This window comes from Ipomoea triloba, chromosome 4, assembly GCF_003576645.1.
Source record: "Ipomoea triloba cultivar NCNSP0323 chromosome 4, ASM357664v1".
In the NCBI taxonomy this organism is placed as follows: Eukaryota; Viridiplantae; Streptophyta; class Magnoliopsida; order Solanales; family Convolvulaceae; genus Ipomoea; species Ipomoea triloba.
The window spans coordinates 3,080,246-3,098,947 of record NC_044919.1 but is presented as its reverse complement, the minus strand read 5'-3'; the positions used below and the strand labels follow the sequence as shown (position 1 = coordinate 3,098,947).

General features: G+C 34.3%; 2 protein-coding genes and 1 long non-coding RNA gene across 5 annotated transcripts; 1 reads left to right on the top strand and 2 right to left on the bottom strand.

The window, feature by feature from the left end:
* Positions 1 to 5,239: 5,239 nt before the first annotated feature.
* Positions 5,240 to 11,767, top strand: LOC116016490 (carotenoid 9,10(9',10')-cleavage dioxygenase 1). Its single transcript, XM_031256776.1, has 14 exons — positions 5,240 to 5,512; positions 6,305 to 6,375; positions 6,633 to 6,647; positions 6,743 to 6,854; positions 7,186 to 7,285; positions 7,462 to 7,524; positions 7,814 to 7,924; positions 8,601 to 8,785; positions 9,202 to 9,340; positions 10,376 to 10,493; positions 10,572 to 10,673; positions 10,851 to 11,102; positions 11,255 to 11,366; positions 11,493 to 11,767. The coding sequence occupies exons 1-14, from the start codon at positions 5,282 to 5,284 to the stop codon at positions 11,520 to 11,522; spliced, it is 1,641 nt and encodes a 546-aa protein (XP_031112636.1). The 5' UTR covers positions 5,240 to 5,281; the 3' UTR covers positions 11,523 to 11,767.
* On the bottom strand, positions 9,607 to 10,459 carry LOC116016491. Its single transcript, XR_004097756.1, has 2 exons — positions 10,348 to 10,459; positions 9,607 to 10,193 (listed from the first exon to the last, which is right to left on the bottom strand). It is a non-coding gene; the product is annotated as an uncharacterized LOC116016491 (long non-coding RNA).
* Positions 11,768 to 12,985: 1,218 nt separating the features above from the next.
* On the bottom strand, positions 12,986 to 16,410 carry LOC116014684 (nuclear transcription factor Y subunit A-7-like). Of its 3 annotated transcripts, none has more exons than XM_031254625.1 (6): positions 16,215 to 16,410; positions 15,164 to 15,470; positions 14,926 to 15,044; positions 14,706 to 14,768; positions 14,349 to 14,513; positions 12,986 to 13,785 (listed from the first exon to the last, which is right to left on the bottom strand). In XM_031254625.1, exons 2-6 carry the CDS (start codon positions 15,336 to 15,338, stop codon positions 13,414 to 13,416), a joined length of 894 nt encoding a protein of 297 aa, XP_031110485.1. In that variant the 5' UTR covers positions 15,339 to 15,470; positions 16,215 to 16,410; the 3' UTR covers positions 12,986 to 13,413. The 3 variants fall into 3 exon arrangements, with proteins under 3 accessions (XP_031110485.1, XP_031110486.1, XP_031110487.1); XM_031254626.1 differs by having other exon boundaries at positions 15,164 to 15,400; XM_031254627.1 differs by having other exon boundaries at positions 15,182 to 15,470; positions 16,215 to 16,406.
* Positions 16,411 to 18,702: the final 2,292 nt, after the last annotated feature.

Below are 18,702 nucleotides of genomic sequence, written 5' to 3'. Positions count from 1 at the left end.
TAATTGCTTCAAGTCAAAAAAGGAGAGAAGGGTTTCTAGAGAAGCAAAAAGTAGTGACAATTCCATAGACGACGACCTCGTAGACCAGTGGCATAAGATTCATTAGGTTCAATTCTCATTTTCGTCACTGTACCAGAAATTATATTCAGGGTTCAAGATAAGTAAAGAACGAGGTCGGGTAATCATCCTAATGAAAAAAGGATGAGGTAATTTGAGTAAAAATGGGTTTGATGATTTGGTATCTGTGATCTCATCAAGTGTCAATTAAATCTGGGAATTGAAGAAAGACATCATTGTCAAAACGGTTTGTTAATTACTTTTGCCAGTGATAGTTTACCTACAGAAATTGATGTAATATTGTAATGGTGTGTGACCAAACAGTGATTCAGCAGAATGCAATGCCTTGTTAAATATGTATACTATATATGATGTCTGTATAGTATGACTCACTTGCTTTTCCAACGATACAACGTTAACTTGTGTAGTCCAATGAAAGCCTAGTGCTGGTTATGGGTGCAATATAATATATACACACACATATTTATCAACTTATTATTAATTTTTAGAGTAGCAGAGAGCCTGGTCATGATGCCGCCCTCCTGAGAGAGTTTCGAAAAAATTGATATATTAACTATAAGAGAGAGGGTCATGATTTGTAACCATTAAAGATGTGCCTTTATTTAATTCTTAAACTGATAGTTGGCCTAATTAATTAAGGTAGGGATTTGATGACTTAAAATAACTTAAAATATAACCCTTAACAAATCTATAATCCAAACCAAATATGTAATTAATAATTTAATATTATTACATTCCCTAAATCTCCCATTTCCTTTTGTAATCTTATTAGTTAAGGTAATCTCACCTTTCATGAACAAAATCTAAAATATAAATTAAACAAAGTAATATTATATTTTCAAATCCAAACCGAACATATACCGTAATCTTATGTTCCCAAAATTCACATTACATTTCAATAAATAATTTTATTAACTAAAAGGTAATCTCACCTTTCATGAACCAATTCAATCGCCCACTTAAGCTGATAGTTGGGATGTATATGCGATGCTGAAAAACACCTCCCCACGTCGCCTATGCGGGCATATTATTTTTTGACCTACTCCCAACAACACTTGAATCGTAGTCCCTTTCTCTCGGGTGACGGGGAGATTCAAATACAGATCGACAATGACTTTGTGAATGGAATTGGCTTTAACTCCTAGTTGATTGATACGTTTCAATTCGTCTGAATACAAAATTTAAACTGATAGTTAAACCCTACCTTCAAATTTAAATTTTTATATATGATGTTGAAGGTAGTCAAGAATTTTAATTTGCGCAGTCTTCAACCACACTTGGTCCAACAAACCCCTCCTCGATCTATCCACTCCATCCCCAATTAACCTAACAAACAAAAAAGAGTCAACCGAAAAAAGTTCATAGGTGGGCACACAAACCACATGACCGGTTAGGAAGAGAGCCATTAAGTAGAAAATTGGGTGACCAAGTTGGGGAAGTTAGCAGCGTTTTAGGTTGCTTTTGACCCACCCAGTTGATGATGATGAGTTTTGCAAGAAAAAGGTTAAGGTAAGGTAAGGTGGGTTTTTAATTTGACTTGCCGTGGTGTATGTATTTGGGCATAAATCATAAACGACGAACGTAACGTACGTCGCTGGTTTCTAGGGATGGTTTTGGAGCATTGTTGGTTTAACTTTTTATTGAGGGGTTTTGGTTTTCCTTGTTTGTTTCTATCTTCATTGTGGAATTGAAGCAAAATTGCCCAAACACTTCATTCACTGTTACATCATTTCCCTTTTACACCATACCTACCTAACAATTAATGGGTATGCAATCATGCAATGTGTTGTTTGTTCTAGGAATCGGAATCAAATAATTAGTAATTAGAGTAGTTTTAGTAAATGTAATCTATCCTATGTTTAGTATTGATCGACAATTAATCATAAAATTAAGTTGATAGCCGTGACTATCGTGTCATATAGGAGATTGTTTGAAAATATAGATATGATAATTAATGTAAATAGATTTGTTAACGAGTTGATACGATAACGACACAAATATGATTTTTAAATGAGTTAAAGGGATGACATTATATACACATGCACTTAGTTAATAGATTTCAAGTTCACATGGCACGCAAAATATAACATGATAACCTATTTTAAAACCCTTAGACATATTAATACAATTTTTTTTTAGAACATAAAATTTTTTAAAAACTACAATTAAATATAACAAAATAGTAAAATTTGATTCATAACATACATGAAATGATAAAATAATATCTAAAAATTATAATTAATGCTAATATTAACAAAATGGTAAACTACGGAGTACTATATTACTTTGATGGGTAATAAATGAATTCACCACATTTGATGGATTTCTTGTGAACACTGAACACTAATCATGATAAATTTTATCTAATAAGTTATTGAATCACTGTAATTTATTTTTACTATCCGAGACGTGGGGCTTTGGAGACTAGGAAATTTCGGCTTGCATTGGGAAGGGAAACAAATGGGTTCGCTCCATCTAGGCAAACAAACAAATTGGTCAAAGTTATAGTTATTAGGCAATCATCCATTTTGCTCCACTATAAAAAGTTGAATAATTTATATGTATACTTGATTGCTCATTCAAGTCGATGTTCAAATATCATACCCCAAATCATACAGTAATATTGAAAATTGAATATAATATCAATGCTTAATGGCCTTCAACCAAACATACATTCAAGTAATAATTACAAAATTTCACGTAAATCAAAATTTTAAGTGCGAGACAAAACTTAATTCGTTGAAATTGGATAATAGTATTAAGTGCGTATGGGTTGAATATATTAAAATGTAAACTTTTTTTTTTTTTGAAAATAAAATGTAAACTATTAAAATTGCTAGCTTTAATAATCTCTATAAACATATAATTGTCAAATTATATGGCGCATCCAATGTTCACCTTACACACTTTAATGCATATTCATTTTTAGTGTACTAAATGCTTAGGGATAAACTACAAATAAGTCATCGTGGAAGGCGACCATTTCTGGTCGCCCTCGCTAGATATGGCGACCGGCGACGGAATTTTTTCTGGTTTCAGTGGCTCAATTGTTTTATTTTTCCGAGTTTGATGGCTTATTTGGGGGTTATTCAAGTTCGATGGCCTAATTGCTTGTTCTCAAATAGTACGATGGCTTATTTGTAGTTTATCGCAAAAAATTAAGATGGATCTATAATACACTAAAAATAAGCCTATAGTATACTAAAAATGACTATGTATCAAATGTCCATCTTGCTACGTAGACCCTAATTTACGGTATAACCAAATGTGATAAAAAAGATGAAGTCATGTACTAAATATGACAAAAATAATATGTAATGACCAACTGTACGTGAAAAATAACCTAATATTAACAAAATTCAATTTTATTATATATAGGTATATCAGCCGGACCATGCAACTTGGTTTCAGGCTGCATTGTTAGAGCAGGGTAAAAAAAAAAATTTTGCAAGTTTTTTTAAGGCCAAATAGGAAGGAGAAAATATAGGGAAAAGAAGAGAAAAAAAAATTAGTTCAGAAAAAAATGCAAGTTTACGTGCATGACGGGGAGAATCTATGCACATAATGTGCACCAGAAATGGCAAAAGTAGCAAAAATATATGAAAGTCGTGCACTAAATATGACCAAAATATATAATATTTGGTCTTGGATGAAATGATAGTGTCTGGAACATAATTTTCATATTTAGAAAGCCTCAAGTTTGATTAAGGGATGTTCGGGAGAATGAAGTATGATTATTATATTATAAAGAAGTCAATAACAAGTTCTTAGGGTTTATAATATAATCCAGTGAAATCAGAAATTTAAGTTAGAGTCCGTTTGGAAAGCAGGAAAATGACTTCTGGAAAATGTTTTCTGGAAAACGAGTCATTTTTCGGAAAATAGTTTCATTTATAGTGTTTGGATGTATTTTGAAAAATTGTCTTTGTGTGTTTGGTTCATTTTCTGGAAAATGGGTAGAATTGTATAATTAAACATTGTAATTATTTTATTTAAAATATAAAAAATTATAATAATATTATTTATTAAAAAATAGAATTAAAAACTCAAAGAAAAAAAAAAGATAAAACAACAGGTTTCCGGCGAAAACTTGTATTGTGTGGCCGATTTCCGGCGGTTTCCCACCTCTTGGTACATTTTCGGTCATGGGTGATATAGGATATGGGTTGGTTTTGGTCGAGAACATGCGGAACTGTCATTTTGGCGATTCCGGAAAATGACTTACGGAAAAATATTCCGTAAGTCATTTTCTGGAAAAATGAACTGATTTTTCTTGGTCAACAAAAAACATTTTCCGTCGACCGCATTTTCTGAATGTTGCCAAATACCGAAAACTCAGAAAAAATTTTCCAGAAGTCATTTTACGGGTTACCAAACACACCCTTAATAGGGGAAAAAAAAAAAAGTAAAAAAAGGGGTTCTTGGGCCGAGTCTCAGCTTCTTATTGGGCTACTCTTACAGTCATAGAGCTTTCAAAATGAAAACTTCGATATGGTTAAGAATGGGCTAATTCGGCTAAAATCGATGGAGAAGAATATTCTCTTTTTTTTTTTTTTTTTGTTTTTTTCTGAAAACATGGAGAAGAATATTCTTGAAAGCTGTAATGGCAGTTGGGCAACAGATTCCGCGGGGAGTCCAAACAAAGTTACCCGGCACTGTTTGTTCACAATCATTATACTCTACACAACTTTTTCAACCATATTCTCAAATAATATATTTTCAATATATAAACAATGTGCATTTAATATATTAAAAATATACATTATATCTATAAAAATATATTATTTGAGTATTAAAAATACATTATTTTATATAACATATATTCAATACATAAATAATGTACTTTTAATAGATTAAAAAATATATTTTTTATTATGATTTAAACAACACTATGTGAACTATGATCTACATAATAATTTGTCATTTGCTCACCAAGATAATAATAAAAAATATATTTTTAATATATTAAAAATACATTTGTACTCAATGCATATTATACAAAATAATATATTTTTGATATAATATATATTTTTAATATATTAAACGTATATTATTTATTTGTAATACACGTGGTATGCTCCACAAATATGGAATGATTGGTTCAGCAATTTAGTTACGGAAGTGCGACATCCACAAAGGAAACTCTAGTAGTCACTACTCACTACTATCTTCACTGTGCGGAGAGAGAGAGAGAGAGAGAGAGATGGGGAGGAAAGAAGAGGATGGAGTGGAGAGATTGAAGGGAGGTGTGGTGGTGGTGAACCCAACGCCGCAGAGTGGTATCGCTGCCAAGGCGATAGATTGGTTGGAGTGGGCGATCGTGAAGGTGATGCACGATTCTTCCAAGCCGCTTCACTATCTTTCTGGTAATTTCGCTCCAGCTCCTGAAGAAACCCCTCCTTGCAAGGATCTTCCTGTCTCTGGCCACCTCCCTGTAAGTTTCTTCAACTAATGAAGCTGTGTTGTTGTTTTTTATATTTTAATCTTTTATTTCATATTGAAATTCTAGAAATTGAATGAGTTCCTTTGCTTAAACTCGGTGAAACTTAGGCTTTATCAGGAGTGGTGTTCAAGTTTTAGTGCACTCACACACAGATACAGGCAGTGGAGAGTATAGTTGTAAATTTGTGATGGATGAGGCAGGAAGTGAATACTTGGCACTGAAAATTTATAATTTCTGTTGACAATATTGAAGAAGAAATTAGAATACAAGAAATGGAAATGTTTATTGATAAACAAGGCAGGGCGGGTGGCGTAGTGAGTTCCATGCTTACCAAAGAGGCTTTCCCTTATGATAATGACAACATATATATGATATAGTATATTGTGTTGTGAAATAATACTCCATAATGATTAGGAGGATATATCAACAAAATGTTTCCTATGATATAGGGAATATGTTGTGCAGATGTTAATGTTGAAGTGAACAATGTGGCTAATTCAACTACAAGGAATTACTCCTTACTAAATAGATACAGGGAAAACTATTAAACAACAGTACTTGATAAGTGGGTATGGAGTTGGAAATCTGGTTCATTGCGCGTCCTCTTAGTCCATGCACTCAAACCTTATTCAAGTGTTGTAGAGTCTTTTCTTCTTAGTGGTATGTTCATAGCTATTTAATGATTTGAAGAATCTGAAACATATGATAAGCTCTGCTACCAGGAGAAAGGTTGGGCCATGCTTCCTAACTTATGAATAATATATGATATTGTTGGCATTGCAGGAATGCCTAAATGGTGAGTTTGTCAGGGTTGGTCCGAATCCAAAATTTCCTCCAGTGGCCGGGTATCATTGGTATGTCATTTTGTGTCCAGTATAAAATCAATAGGAGTTTTCTTAACCTATGGCTCCCTTGCCTTCGCCTGATAGGAAGTTGGTTAATAATTTTCTCGGAACATTCTTGACTTCATTTTTTCAGCAATTCAGCTCTAGTAATGGTGAAACTATTGTCTAATTTATGGCATTTGCTATTTTTATTTTTCTGAACAATAAAAGTTCCTACTTTCTTACTGTGGGTGAGTGAAGCTTATCCTTATTTTTCTTCTTTTCAGGTTTGATGGAGATGGGTGTGTTGATTTCTTTCCCTCTCTTCCCTCTTTAAACTACAGGTTGTTTCATTTTAAATTATATATGGTCTGCAAATAACTTACTTTTTCTGTAGAATGATTCATGGCTTGCGCATTAAAGATGGAAAAGCAACATATGTCTCTCGTTTTGTGAAGACATCACGTCTTAAGCAAGAACAGTTTTTTGGAGGAGCTAAGTTTATGAAGGTGTGTTTTGAATTATATCTTTCTTTTTGAATGTAGATTGGCCTAAAGTTTCATCTACCTGTAAGTTGCTTGGCTTTCAACACTATGAAGTGAGCTAATGGCAATAATCTATGTAGTAAGGAAAATATTTGGCGGACTTCCATTTTTCTACTCCCAACTTCTACTCCCTCTCACAAGTTTTTGATGTTGACACATTGAAAATAGCCTATCCTTATTTGCCACATCATGGAGTAAAAGTGAGGGAGTAGAATTTGAGAGTACGTATAGTATAACTCATGTAGTAATTATGCATCTGTGTTGTATATTTTAGACATTGTTGCATAAATTGCAGATTGGAGATCTTAAAGGGTTGTTCGGATTGCTTTCGGTTTTCATTCAAACATTAAGAACAAAGCTCAAAGTATTAGATATTTCCTATGGAACAAGCACTGGTAGGTGAATCATGGATTCATGGTTTTCTACTAGTGACAATATGGCTCTTCTTCAATTTTGTAACTGCCAAAACATTTGATTGAGATAAACACACCAATTGATAGAATATTGTTCATCTAATTTTATATCTCCATGCGGAAATTTCTAAGAGTCAATATAATTCTCTTTCTTCCAGCCAATACAGCTTTAATCTATCACCATGGGAAGCTTTTGGCACTTTCAGAGGCTGATAAACCATGTATGGCATATCTCTCTTCTTTAAATCCCATATGATAAATATGCTATCAATCATCTGAACCTTTGTTTATTTCTGATATATCTATTTGAGGTTTGTACATGCCATCTGGTTCAATTAGTTCTATCTTTCTTTAGTTTACGTCTTGTGGACATGATTCATAATTATGAATCCACTAGGGCATGGATTTGGGTTTCTTGCTATTTTTTAGTGCAATGGTACTAAGATAATTTTAATCGATAAATTTGCTTGTCATAATACTTAAATCTTTTTAGCCTCATACTCTGCACAGATGTAGTTAAAGTTTTGGAGGATGGAGATCTACAAACTCTTGGCATGCTGGATTATGACAAAAGATTGTCACATTCCTTCACTGCTCATCCAAAGGTTGACCCAGTGACTGGTAAGAGAAAGATGTGTAATTTCACATAATATGCTTTGGGAATAAAATGGTATTGAATTAGTTATCTAACTAATATGTTTTTATTTAAAGCATCCATGAATTTCTCTCATCACCCTCTCTCCTAATCGGGCGTGGTTATTGCCCTAGCTCTTTTCTGGTTTCCCTTTACATCTGCTGCAGAGGCCATTCTATTTCCTTCTCATTTAGCCACTCCCAACAAGCTACCTTCTCTTGCCTTAAGATATGGCCTCTCTTTGATCCCTGAATGCTAAAACAGCATTAATTACTCCCTCTGTCCCTAAAAAATTGTCTGTTTCCATATATACAATAAATTTATAGCTTCATTATCCTAAAATCCTAAATAGCCTACGTTTATTACGAGAAAAAAACATAAATATATCACTTAGTCAGTACATTAAATATACTTTTCTAAATATGTGTGTCTAGTCAAAGGGGACAATACTTTCAGGACAGAGAGGGTAATTAATACTCTTAAGAACCCCCACTAATATCCTCCATAGTCCCGCTAATGGACTAACTCAATATGAACATCTTGCAATAACACTTCTTAAAATTTCTCTTAAGTAAAGCTCTTGCAATATTATCTAACAAACATTTGACCCCCAGTTCTTTTTATGGCATAATGTTTATCTGACTTGGTAATATTTGCATACAGGGGAGATGTTTACGTTTGGCTATTCTCATACACCACCTTATGTCACATACAGAGTTGTATCTAAGGATGGTATAATGCATGAACCAGTTCCAATAACAGTACCAGAACCAATCATGATGCATGATTTTGCAATTACTGAAAATTATGCGATTTTCATGGATCTCCCTCTGTATTTCAGACCAAAGGTGTAGTACTCGTCCAATTTGAACTTTACCTAGTGTAATTATAGATGAGATGAGCATCAGCTATTTAATTAAACGGAAAAATGATTTTTATTGCTCCACGATGAGATAATGTGACACAAAACTCATGAGAAATAGTCTGTTAAATTCTATAAGTCCCTATAGATATTTGATTAAAACTCATTTAAGAAATCAATGCAAAGAATCTCTATGATTTGGATAATGTTTTCTGTGGGATTCAAGTAGTGTTACATTTTGAAGCATCTGTTCTCTTTAACATCTTATTGCAACCTGTATAGAGGCTTCAAACTCCCCGCTTTCCTGTTCTTTGCTATGTTACAAATAGTGTTTTTATTGCTTGCCAATCTGCACCTAGTGGTCAAATCTTGGCTCACTGATTTTTTAATTTTATTTTTCAGGAAATGGTTAAAAACAAAGAGTTCATATTCAAATTCGACAGTACAAAAAAGGCTCGCTTTGGAGTACTTCCACGCTATGCAAAGAATGAACTGGCTATCCAATGGTTTGAGCTTCCTAACTGCTTCATATTTCACAATGGTGAGTTCTGGGATCACTTGTTCTACTAATGTCGATATACATTTGTATGTTAGACATTAAAAAAGGTTGTTATCTGATTGATAATCTTGAAGAAAGTAATTTTGACACTCAAACAAGCTTGTTTCACACAAGTTAAGGTTACCTGGAAGTTTCAACCATGTCTTAGTTTTGCCTGGTTTTTCAAACTGTATATGGCTAGAGATCGTAACTATTCTTTCCAGAGAACACTGTAATTCTAGCTCATACTTCAACAGGGACGCAATTAGTAGACAAAATATGAGGACTTGTTTATGCTTTTCACAATAGATAAAAGATTACAAAAAAATATTTCTAACTCATGAGTTGCACTTATTCAATAGAGCATTGAGAAGTGCTTTTCTTCAAGTTCAGCACAACCATTTGGTATCTTCTCTAAAAAAACAAGCAACAAAATGAATAAAAGAAATCATCTATCCAGTGGATTGATGCTGTTCAAGCAACCGGAATTATTTTCAAGCACTGAAACAGAAAAGAGTTACTCCCAAATCTCTGTTTTCCCCTTTCCTCCTGGTGTGTATTACACCTCTGCTGCGGTGAATAAGATATCTGGTTTTGTTTCTCACATATCTTGAGAAGATGATTTCAGAAATGCAGTTTTGTTTCTCACATATCTTGAGAAGATGATTTCAGAAATATCTGGTTTTGTTTCTCACATATCTTGAGAGATGATTTCAGAAATGTGGTTTTGTTTCTCACATATCTTGATAAGATGACTTCAGAAATGTCTGTAGGAGCTTGCGGGTTCAGTAAACTTTCCCACCTAATTCTCAATTGCATAGAAATATACAATTGGAAGCTCCATTTTGGTATCTAGCTGTAAATGATAAAGAAAGAACAGTAAGGAAATGAAGTTTTTACTGCTCCATACTAATCTGCAATTTTCATTCTGTATTAGGCATGACCGCATGAAAGATCCAGAAGTGTTATCAGTGCTTTAATCTTTCTTCCTTTCTTAGTGCATTACTTACCCTCCTTTCTTTTCTGACTCCTTGTTAGCCAATGCATGGGAGGAGGGAGATGAAATTGTTTTGATCACATGCCGCCTTGAGAATCTAGATCTAGACATGGTTAATGGAACTGCCGAAGAAGCTCTTGAGAATTTTGCAAACGAGCTGTAGGATTTCTGACATCTTGTGACCTCATTTATATCTTTGACTGGTACTGAGGAATGATCGTGTTTATATTTTGTCAGGTATGAAATGAGATTTAACATGAAAAGCTGTCTAGCAACACAGAAGAAATTATCCGAGTCTGCTGTTGATTTTCCACGGGTGAATGAGAATTACACTGGCAGGTGAGTTGTAATCAATCTACAGTTCATTTACATAGATCATTACTGCTTAGGTAACAAAAACTTTAAGATACTGGGTAATGAATTACCTTATTCATTCTACATTTCTAAGATTCACCTTGGGCATCCTAATTAGTGTGTATGTGAAGAGCTCTTCCATTAACATAATAATATGTTCAGGAAACAAAGATATGTATATGGGACCATATTAAACAGCATTGCAAAGGTCAAGGGGATCGTCAAATTTGATTTGCATGCTGAACCACAGACTGGAAAAACACAGCTTGAAGTTGGAGGAAATGTTCAAGGCATCTTTGACCTAGGACCTGGCAGATTTGGTTCTGAAGCTATCTTTGTTCCCCGTCAGCAAGGTACCTCTTGTGAAGAGGATGATGGCTACTTGATATTCTTTGTACACGATGAAAACACCGGGTACCTCCACTTCCACCTTTACATTGCCTAGATGGTCTTAAGACTTAGTATTTGGTCTGTGTTTTACCTGTAGATTAACAAGTAACTAACAAGTATGATGAAACATAAATTATTATCATCCTAACAAATTCATTCTCTGATACCTTCCACAGAAAATCAGGAGTGTATGTAATTGATGCAAAAACAATGTCAGCTGATCCCGTTGCAGTGGTTGATTTACCTAAACGAGTTCCATATGGATTCCATGCCTTCTTTGTGACTGAGGTATACATTTTATTATGTATGTTGCAACACTTCAATTATTCAAATCCAAACAAGATTTGGTCGTTTTCTTTCAACTTTAAGTTGGCACCTCAGGCTCATAGTTTGGTTTCATGCCCTTATGCACAGGAACAACTTAAAACTCAAGCAGAAATTTGAGACCAAAGGTTGCTGACTCAATCTAGTTAAAGCAAGCATAGAAGTGCTTGGGCAAGCTTTTCTTGTTAAGTATAACTCTGTCAGCTGCAGTAACTGAACTGCTATATTGCTATCTATTTCTGTATATAAAATGCCCATTGTAAAGAACACATGCAACTTCCAAAGCTTGTTTGACTAAGTAATCCTTGTAAACAAACCAAATCTTAAGATTCTGTGACATTAAAACTACAACTGTTGATGTTTCATTTGTTATTATGCTCTTTCCTGCCTAAATAGAAGACACAGAAAACCTCATAAGCCAAAGATTGGTTGATAAAGATGAAAGGTTTACCAGTCATTTTATATATGCATGAAGGTATAGAACAATCAACCAAGATAAAATTTACAATCAACAAAGTGCATTGTAGAACAATATGCAGTGTTTGATAAAAATGAAAATAGCTGGAAAAAAAAAAAGCAAGAAAATTTATTTTACTGAGAATGTGGACAAAAGTAAACAAGCCAAGCAAAGTGCTTCACTAGCTTCAGATTTTTAAAGCTTCTAATCTATAAACAAAATTGTAGTGAAAAGGAAGGTAAACAGGAATTTAAGAAGAAAGAAGAGTATCCCTCAGCAAGCCTAATATCAACCTGGCAAGAAGCCATGGTCCCTCGACCTCTTGCAACCAAGAGGGAGCACCATTGATGCACATGAGTTCAGATTACTAAATGTTTCATCAAAGGGATATAAATAAAAAAAAAAAAAATTACAATAAGAAACAAAGCGAACACCAAACCAATCTTTGATAAAAATAAGGAACACGAAATCTCTTCAGACAATGAATAAAGAACAGATCTATTACAAAAAATAATGGTTCAAATACAAATTAGGGCAATTCTCGATGCAGCCACAAATACACAAATCCAAGATGAAGAAAGAAGCCGATTGTTTAAAATTTAAATGGGGCTCTTGCTGCAAACCCTAATGTGGTTTTCATGCCGCCCAGTCCCGACAGTATATATAGCCTTTTTCTTTTTCGATTTCTGCCCTAGTGTTTTCATTTATTTATAACTAAGCCACAAACTTTCTTATTATTGATTTCGTTAAAAATACTAATGTAGCCCCTATCTTATTTATCTTCTTATCAATTTTGTCTTATCTTTTTGTTTTCAATTTATATTTATATTTTTAATATTTCAATCATTTATTACTAGAGTAAATAATCCATCCAAGTATCGGCAAATTATTGTGTGGATCATGATCCATATAGTTGTGTGGACTATGAATATAAGGTACATTTTTAATATACTAAAAGTATATTATTTGTATACTGAATGTACATTATTTCATAGTATATAAAATAATATATTTTCAGATAGTATATAAAATAATATATTTTCAGTACTTAAATAATGTACTTTCCGTACAATGTACTTTGAGCAGATAAGAAGATGTCATTCTTCTTATTTTGAAGAAAGGCAAGGAAATCAAAAATCAAAACACTATACATGAGTTGGCAAACAAGATTCACAAGAACATCTCAAAACACCACAAGTTGCTGTCTACAAGTTCAACACCAGTATCTTTTTTTTCTGGTAAGCCAACCACAATAATCACACTACAAGTTCTCAGTCTATAATTATATATCAGCATATCTACAAGAGTGGGAAGATGCAATAGAAACAGATGGCTGACCATTACAGAGCCCGAGTCTATTCGTTTCTAGCCATCTCGCCCACGTAGGTAAACACAAGCCAAGAATGAATTGCCAGAGCACAGCAGTGCTGCAGGGAAGTGTCGTCTCCCGTGTAAGAAGGGATGGATTGTCGCCCACCAGCTTCCCCTGCACGAGGACTCTCGAGGTGGTGGTGGTGGAGAGTCCTTACCCCTCCATTACACAGGAACGACTTTTCAATTGCTGGGTGGCGCCCCGTGAGGAGCCTGATTTCCCATCAAGCTCCAGTTTTGACGAAGAAAACTTCCCTTTTCGTTTCCGGTTGACTCTGTAAAATGCACCGATGGGAAGCCATGGCCATGGCTGTCACCGTTAGAGGAAGCGTGTGCTCTGCGCATTTCTTTTACAGCAGACTGCCCTTCGCTGTTCGTAGACAAATGCTCTGAACCCGACGAGTGGCCCGAGTTTGTTGTAGCAGTTGCACCAGATTGCGTATGCTCGTCTGTTTTCGAATTCATATCATTTAGCGTTTTTGTATTGAGAAATCGGCCTCCTGACCCCCTTGCTCTCCTCAGTGCATGTTGATGGCGAGATTCATGAAGATATGGCTATTAGATTAAAAAAAAAGAGGACCTCACAAGTGTTACGATTTTATTAGATTTAATACCTCAAAAATACAAAAAGAAAAGTTTTCACAAGATACTAGGGTATCAACTATGCATCAGTCAATTCATTTTGTAAGAACATATTCCACTTCTGGTCACTCGGCCATAGTGGCATTTAAATGACCATGAAATCTGAGGTTTGTTATAACCAAGTACTTAATCCAAAAATTTCACTATAGTCGAGAAACAAAAATTAGAATTAATTCCATTCGGAATTGAATTGTGTGAAAGGTCATAAAGCCCCTTTTTTATAGTCATGCACTAAAATTGGAAGCATTGATAATCAAGCACCTAAACGAAAAATGCCACTATAGTCAAAGGGCTAAAAATGGAATAAATTCATTCTGTTATAATATTTTCCCCTTTACCCAAAGCCAAAATTTACACATCATCATCAAGTTACAGTGATAACAAAGAGGTAAACATAGTGAAAATCAGTGAATTTAAGCAATGCTACCACAAGCAGTTATAAATTAAAGTAGAAAGTTACGCATTGAGATTTTTACCCGTCTGGCTTTAATGGCTTTCTTTTCAAGTTCCGCTTTAGCTCTAACCCGCCTTCGCCTTAAAATCCCATTATATTGTTTTGCGTTGACGTAGACAGGTTCCTCCTCCATTTCAAGAGGCAAAGGCATTCTAGCGTGATGAACTCCAAACAGGTGAGATTGTACCTGAAAACATGCAGTAAATAAATGTGCGGGTGTAAAAATTAATAACAAATGAAAAATTCAAAATACCATAGAAGAGCATTTGTCCACTAGAAATCAGAAGAAAAAACACATCTACTGGACAGCACAAAGCACGAAAAGCCAAAGACAATGGATGTCTGGAGACCGAAGATGAGAAGAAGGGTTTGTGCTTACCGGTGAGCAGTAGCTAATCATTCCCCCATATTGCGGATCTGCATACGGGTATGATGCCAACATCTGCAAAAAACACGTTAATAAACTAGTGAGCTCTGAAAGATAGATACTCTGTAACTTTGAAAGGATCAGCAACATCCACATCCCCGGCAGGCGGAGGAAGGATAATGAGTTTATCACACGGGTAGCAACTACTTGAGCGAGTAGAAGAATAACTTACAATTGAATGACCCACGAGTTCCATTTGGGAATTCGCCCCAAGCTGCTCGCTCATAACAGCGGGGATCGAAGAAGCATGTTTGAGGTGCTGCTCGTCTTGACTATTACTTTCATTTGATCCTAGAAAGACCATCATTAGATATTAAAAACGATGCTCATAAGTCATAACACCCTTATAGAAAAATTCCGTTTTTCTGTACTGACGAAATATGGAAAGCAAGAAAGAAAGTAGAGCATACTGCAATTGGCGAAAGTACCAGATTGTGCAGTTGAATTCGTTTCTTTTTCTTTGTTACCACCTTCGGCATTCCCCTGTGACTCGTTTGTTTCAAAGGAAATAGACCCGTTTGTGTTTGTTTCTTGCCCGAAGGTAGGCATACCATTGTCACCAAAACCACGCCACCAAGGTTGCATGTAGACAGTTGATTGTGAGATGCTCGGTAGTCCAGTCTCTAAGGGATGGCTTTCGTGCTTAACTATAGCCAGGCACAACAAAGAGGCTCTCAGAAACGACGAATAATCTAATCACAAAATTTACTGTGCAAGCTGCAAAACGAACAAAATAAAACCTTAGAGAGCTGACAACTCAGATTCATTAAGGCCTTAGAGATTACATCAAAAAACATCACAAATCATTTATTAGTTTCGTCTTTAATCACTCCACACTGTAGTACAGTAGTACAACATGATTTATTAATTTCGACAAGAGAAACAACAGCTCGGTTGGCATTCACAAAAGACAGAAAACTGTATAGGAATCCCAGAAGTTTCTGGAGTATATCCCTTTCTCACTTGGGAGATTCAGAGACTAAGAATCAATTTCAAAGGTCAATGGTTTACAATCCATAAGTGAACAATACTGACCAGAACCTTAAAAAACACAATTGTGTACACATTGATTCATTAAAAACCCTAAATTCAATCCATAAACTAAATGATCCCATATCTCCATATTAAAGATATATACATCCTCTTGCAAATTTCAGATAAACTTTCTCAAATGTTGAATATAAGATAAATAGTAAAGCATAAAAATGAAGAACAGATTTACTAAAATTAAAGCAAAACACCAATAATTGTGTTCAATCTGCATATATTGGTTTGCAAAATTCAATATCTGTTATCTATTTTTGTCTTAGGCTGTTGTTGTCAACCAATTAAACCTCAAGAAAATAGGTTATAAATGAGAGAATCAAGAATACCCAATCACAAAATCCCAATTGGGTATCCAATAATTCCAAAATTCTGCAAAAAAAGAAGAGAATTTTATATATGTCCAAAGAGACTTACCCTTTCATGTGGGGATAAGAGCAGTGAAAGAAACCCTCCTTTTAATGCCCTTGAAAGATTTTCAGAGCTCACAGAATCCCATTTGTCTATGCAAACTAAAACTAGTGGCTGATGACAACACTAATTCACTATATTATGTATCTATATGTGGGGAGAGAGAGAGAGAGATGAATCGGATTACGTGAATTTTATTTATTTACTTTTTTTTTTTTTTTGATTTATTAAGGTTCACGCTAAAGTCGCTCTCATGTCTCTGTTAAGGAAAAAAGCTTCCAGATGACTTAATTGAGTTGATTAACCTTGTGATTATCATTGTCGGATGTATATCAAATTCCCAACCAGTCCCCGTGTTTTCTCCATAATTACTTTTTTATCAAAAAAAATTAATACTAGGGATTTAGCTGGACTAATTTTAAGCACACATGATTTTGTCTCTAGAACTATTACTGAGGTAAATTGCAAGTCACGTAATCAATCCATGCACTCTATTTTTCATGCGCGCACAAGGAATCTACTACGTAATTCACATTTTTCATCATCATATTCGAACTCTTGCACTATCTATCGCATTCAATCGTAACACATCAGGCCAGACAACAAACAATTACGCTAAACTCAGGGGACTTTTTTTTTTTTTTTTTTTTTAATAGCATACTTGTATTTGCATATTGTGGACGAGACTAGGATTTATAAATCTAAGTGGATTTCTTAAGTTGCTAATTAGAACGAAGCTATAGAATGATAGTATACAATATGAGTGTGTGAAGTTAATCAAGTAATTGTCTTGAACCTCTACAACGCCAATGTGTGAATTATGTTTAAAGTGGACAGATTTCTCGTTTGCACTGACATTTGACCCTGTCTGTCGAGCCATTGATTCGCTGTAATTTACATCCTCCCAAATGCGCGTAATTAACATTCAAGTACTAAAAATTGTAGAAAACATAATTAATCTACAAATCATGAAAATGTTGCATAGAATGATAGAATGGATATGCTTTGTTTTAGTTACATTCTTTGCCAATGTGAGCACCACAAATTAACATGCATTGTATAAAACGACTTTTAAACCCAAATATTGACATATACCAAAACATATAGCCCACAATTTTAACCACCAAAATGAGATTTCTTGTGGGCAAGAAACAAAAGCTAACCATATACATAGGAAGGACGACGACCAAGTCCCTATGTTCGCGGAGAGTGATATAGGCAATGCGCAATTGTTATATCATGGATCACGATTAATATTGTATTGTGAACGCAAATACAAAATTTTTGTACTTTCAGTTAATATATTTTGTACCTACAGTTAATAGTTTATGTACATGTAAACAAATAACTTTATAATTGGTGACACATAATAGCTACAGGTACAGAAACTGTCAATTGCATGTATAGAATGTGTCAACTACATATACAGAACCTGAAGATTATTTTTGGATCAGGGTCTACAATGCAAGGTAAACATAGTCCATGGTATAATTTGCGGGCAATGGGTCAACATTGTTTCTTTTTTAGATAATTCGGGTTTCTCGATTTCTGAATTTCATGAACCCATTATTAGGCGTATAAGGAAGTAATTCGAGTCAATTTAATTTTAAAATTAACACCAAATTACATTTTTTGTGTATAAAAATTCAACCCGCTCTAAATATTAGTGACAGAAATAAAACCCTTTCACCTTCTAAGTAAATTTTAAATGAGAGTTTTCATTTACTAAATTAATGCACTAGAGCGCTCAAGATTGCTTGTTACGATAATGTGTAGTCAATAGAGATTGAAGTGACTTATTAGGCAAAGAGTTCTACTACATGTATTATCAAATCTAGCTTTTTAAATTTTATTTTTTAATATGACGTACATTGATAAATTATCTTTTTTCATGTAAGTCTCAATATAAATGTCTACATCAAGATTTTATCTATTGTAGTAAAAAATTTAGAATATAAAATGGGAGTAAACATAGTATTTTCTATTGGCAAAAATTGAAGTTATCTGCGTGGCACGAAGAAGGGGACAAAATATAGGCAAATTATACTGTGCACCACGGTGCACATAGCAATGTGCACCACGTACCTAAACGACGCCGTTTTGAGCATTGTAAACTAATCGTCTGTTTTTTTTGGAAATCACGTTTCCCGTTTCGGCCGTTCTCTGTATTTATGTTAATATTCTGTGTATCCCAGGCAATCATTATGTGTATTTTAGGCAACCGTTCTGTGTATTATAGGCAACCGTTATGTGTATTCATGTTAGTAACACATGTTGTGATTTCATGTTAGTAACAGATGTTGTGATGTGTTTGTACATTCGAATGTTTAGGATGATGGGTTCTGTGTATTTTGTGTAAATATTATGTGTATTCATGTTATTAACACAAGTTATGATGTGTTTAATTTGTGCATTCGAATGTTAGGAGGATGAGTTCTGTGTATTATGGGCATCAATATTCTGTGTATTATGGGCAAACATTCTGTGTATTATA

What these genes read in the sequence shown, in the direction of transcription:
- LOC116016490 (XM_031256776.1), top strand. Translation starts at nt 5,282, where the DNA reads ATGGGGAGGAAAGAAGAGGATGGAGTGGAGAGATTGAAGGGAGGTGTG. An exon ending in AATGAGAATTACACTGGCAG is followed by an intron (nt 10,674 to 10,850) that starts GTGAGTTGTAAT and finishes TAATATGTTCAG; the next exon opens with GAAACAAAGATATGTATATG. An exon ending in GTACACGATGAAAACACCGG is followed by an intron (nt 11,103 to 11,254) that starts GTACCTCCACTT and finishes TACCTTCCACAG; the next exon opens with AAAATCAGGAGTGTATGTAA.
- LOC116014684 (XM_031254625.1), bottom strand. Translation starts at nt 15,338, where the DNA reads ATGCAACCTTGGTGGCGTGGTTTTGGTGACAATGGTATGCCTACCTTC. An exon ending in TGGTACTTTCGCCAATTGCA is followed by an intron (nt 15,045 to 15,163) that starts GTATGCTCTACT and finishes TGGTCTTTCTAG; the next exon opens with GATCAAATGAAAGTAATAGT. An exon ending in TGATTAGCTACTGCTCACCG is followed by an intron (nt 14,514 to 14,705) that starts GTAAGCACAAAC and finishes GCATGTTTTCAG; the next exon opens with GTACAATCTCACCTGTTTGG.